The sequence below is a fragment of the Penaeus vannamei genome, chromosome 24 (genome assembly GCF_042767895.1).
Source record: "Penaeus vannamei isolate JL-2024 chromosome 24, ASM4276789v1, whole genome shotgun sequence".
NCBI classification, from domain to species: domain Eukaryota; kingdom Metazoa; phylum Arthropoda; class Malacostraca; order Decapoda; family Penaeidae; genus Penaeus; species Penaeus vannamei.
The window spans coordinates 285,001-287,500 of record NC_091572.1 but is presented as its reverse complement, the minus strand read 5'-3'; the positions used below and the strand labels follow the sequence as shown (position 1 = coordinate 287,500).

The window sequence follows — 2,500 nt, the reverse complement described above, 5'->3', positions numbered from 1 at the left end:
TCGTCCTCGTCGTCCTCCTCCTCCTCGTCGTCCTCGTCCTCCCCCCTCCTCCTCTTCCTCCTCCCTCCTCCTCCTCCCTGTACTTCCCACTTCTCTGTTTTTTTTTCTTCCCATCTTTCATTCGTGCTCCTCTTCCTCCTCCTCTTCCTTTTCCCCCTTCTTCTCCTGTTCTTCCCACATCTCTCCTTTTTTCTCCCCATCTTTCCTCCATGCTCCTCCTCCACTTCCCCCTCCTCCTCCAACCCCCTCGACCACGCCATGCACCGGGGAGAAGGCGGCAGCGGCAGGCACGCGCATGACGCCAGCGGCAGGCGTGGCAGCTTCCCCCCTTCGGCGTCGCCCCAGAGCCAGCGGGATGACTTTTGCATGACACGCTCGGACTGCCTGACCCTACCGTGACCCCCTTCCGACCCCGGGGGACTGATTTGCATGGCACCTTTGCATGTCTAGAGGGTTCTTAGGGCATCGTATGAGCGGTTCTTGCATGCACTGCCGATGCATGCTCTTACTCCTGTTACTCATCATCTCAGGGTTCATCGGACGTGACTCACGCTCGCCTGATTCACGGCGTCTGGGGCATTTTCGCTCTGCATGACCCACATCCCCGGACTCTTCATGACCAGCTCTCTCCATAGCCGATCAGCGTGCATGCCTAGCGCGTCTGCATCATGACGTTTATTCAGTTTATTCAAAGTCATATTGTATATCTTATTCGCTCAGCGCGTCCGTGCATGCAAGCCCAACATAACCACATAACCTGCAGGGCCATTTTTATTATTCGGGGGTAGTGGCATGCGGTTTGCAGGGCCTTTTTGCGAATTTCTGGTTGGCAGAATGGCAGCTTGGGCTTGTTGGGAAAATTATAGTTAGCGTTTTAAAAAGCTTTTTTTTTTTTAAGTCAATGTCTGAGATATTTTTGAAATCATTGTTGTCCCGACATTGTTGTTATAAGATATGATGTCCCATTACTTATATATTATGTGTTTTTATCTTGAAATGAGCAGAGTAATGTTGTTGTTTTTTCTTCTTAGAAATGGGCATATCTTGAAATGAGCAGATTAATGTTTTTCTTCTTAGAAATGGGCATGATAATATAACGATAAGGTATCCGCTCGTATCTTGACCAAGTTCCCTCCCGTGGCCAGGTCGAGCAGCCCGCACCCGATTGCCAACAACGTGGCCCTCTCCGGGGTCATCCTCAATGACAACTTCCCGGACCTGTCGAATGACAACAACGCCAACTCGACGTGCGCTTCCTCCACCACCAACTTGTTCAATGATTTCATCGACAACCAGGACCTGGCGGACTTCAACTCCAACACTGGTGAGTACGGCTTTTGCTTTCCTTTTTCTCTGAGTTGGTTCGTTGCGTGGAAGCTGTTGTTGTTTAGCTGTCTACTTGGCGGTGTTGTGCACAGGTGGGTTTGTTCTGAACTTATGAAGCGTTAACGTTGTAGTGCAGCAGCGGATTAACGTTTTGTTTGAGTTGCCCCTCGCTTGGTTGAGAAAAGAAAACGGTCATTAGAGAAAATGGGCGTTGCGGCGGGGCTGGGTGGTAGACTATTACATTTCGGGTTGTCGCTATATTTTACTATCTCCTTACACCGATAAGAGACTTCTTTTTTTTCATTTTTACTATTTTACATCTCTTTGGTGGTATATTATCGAATAAATGCGCGAGCGAGCACAGACACGTACACACACTACATACGTATATACATATATATATATATATATATATATATATATATATATATATATATATATATATATATATATATATAAAGAAAATTAAAGAAAAAAATATAAATGTACATATATATAAGATATATAATATACATATATATATATATACATATATATATATATATATATATATATATATAATATATATATATATATATATATATATATATATATATATATATATATATATATTATATTATATATCTTATATATATGTACTTTCTATTTTTCTTTAATTTTATATATAATATATATATATATATATATATATATATATATATATATATATATATATACATATATATATATATATATATATATATATATATATATATATATATATATATATATATTTATACATATATATGTGAATAATACATTCAGTAGTTTAGGTGTTTATTCCGGGCGCAAATATCATTTATTTGAACAAAACGCAGACCCCTTTCAGAGGGAGCTGTATCACTGATGAAGACAAAGCCAAAACGAACACTTGTGCTTTAGATTAGAGCCTCTCATCCCCCCCCCCCCCCATGACCAGTGGCATTCTTAAGAAAAGTAATGATAAAAAATAAAGGAAGAGAGAGAGAGAGAGAGAGGAAGAAAGAAAGAAAGAAAGAAAGAAAGAAAGAAAGAAAGAAAGAAAGAAAGAAAGAAAGAAAGAAAGAAAGAAAGAAAGAAAGAAAGAAAGAAAGAAAGAAAGAAAGAAAGAAAGAAAGAAAGAAAGAAAGAAAGAAAGAAAAAAAGAGAAAGAGAA

At 39.8% G+C, this 2,500-nt stretch overlaps 1 protein-coding gene across 6 annotated transcripts in view; it reads left to right on the top strand.

The window, feature by feature from the left end:
• The window catches only part of LOC113804138 (adenomatous polyposis coli protein), a 360,688-nt gene that overhangs the window by 198,303 nt on the left and 159,885 nt on the right, over positions 1-2,500 (top strand). For all 6 annotated transcript variants that reach the window (XM_070138164.1, XM_070138166.1, XM_070138165.1 and 3 more), the window contains one exon: positions 1,146-1,324. In XM_070138164.1, coding sequence (XP_069994265.1) covers positions 1,146-1,324 — 179 coding nt within the window. The remainder of the gene's footprint in view (positions 1-1,145; positions 1,325-2,500) is intronic.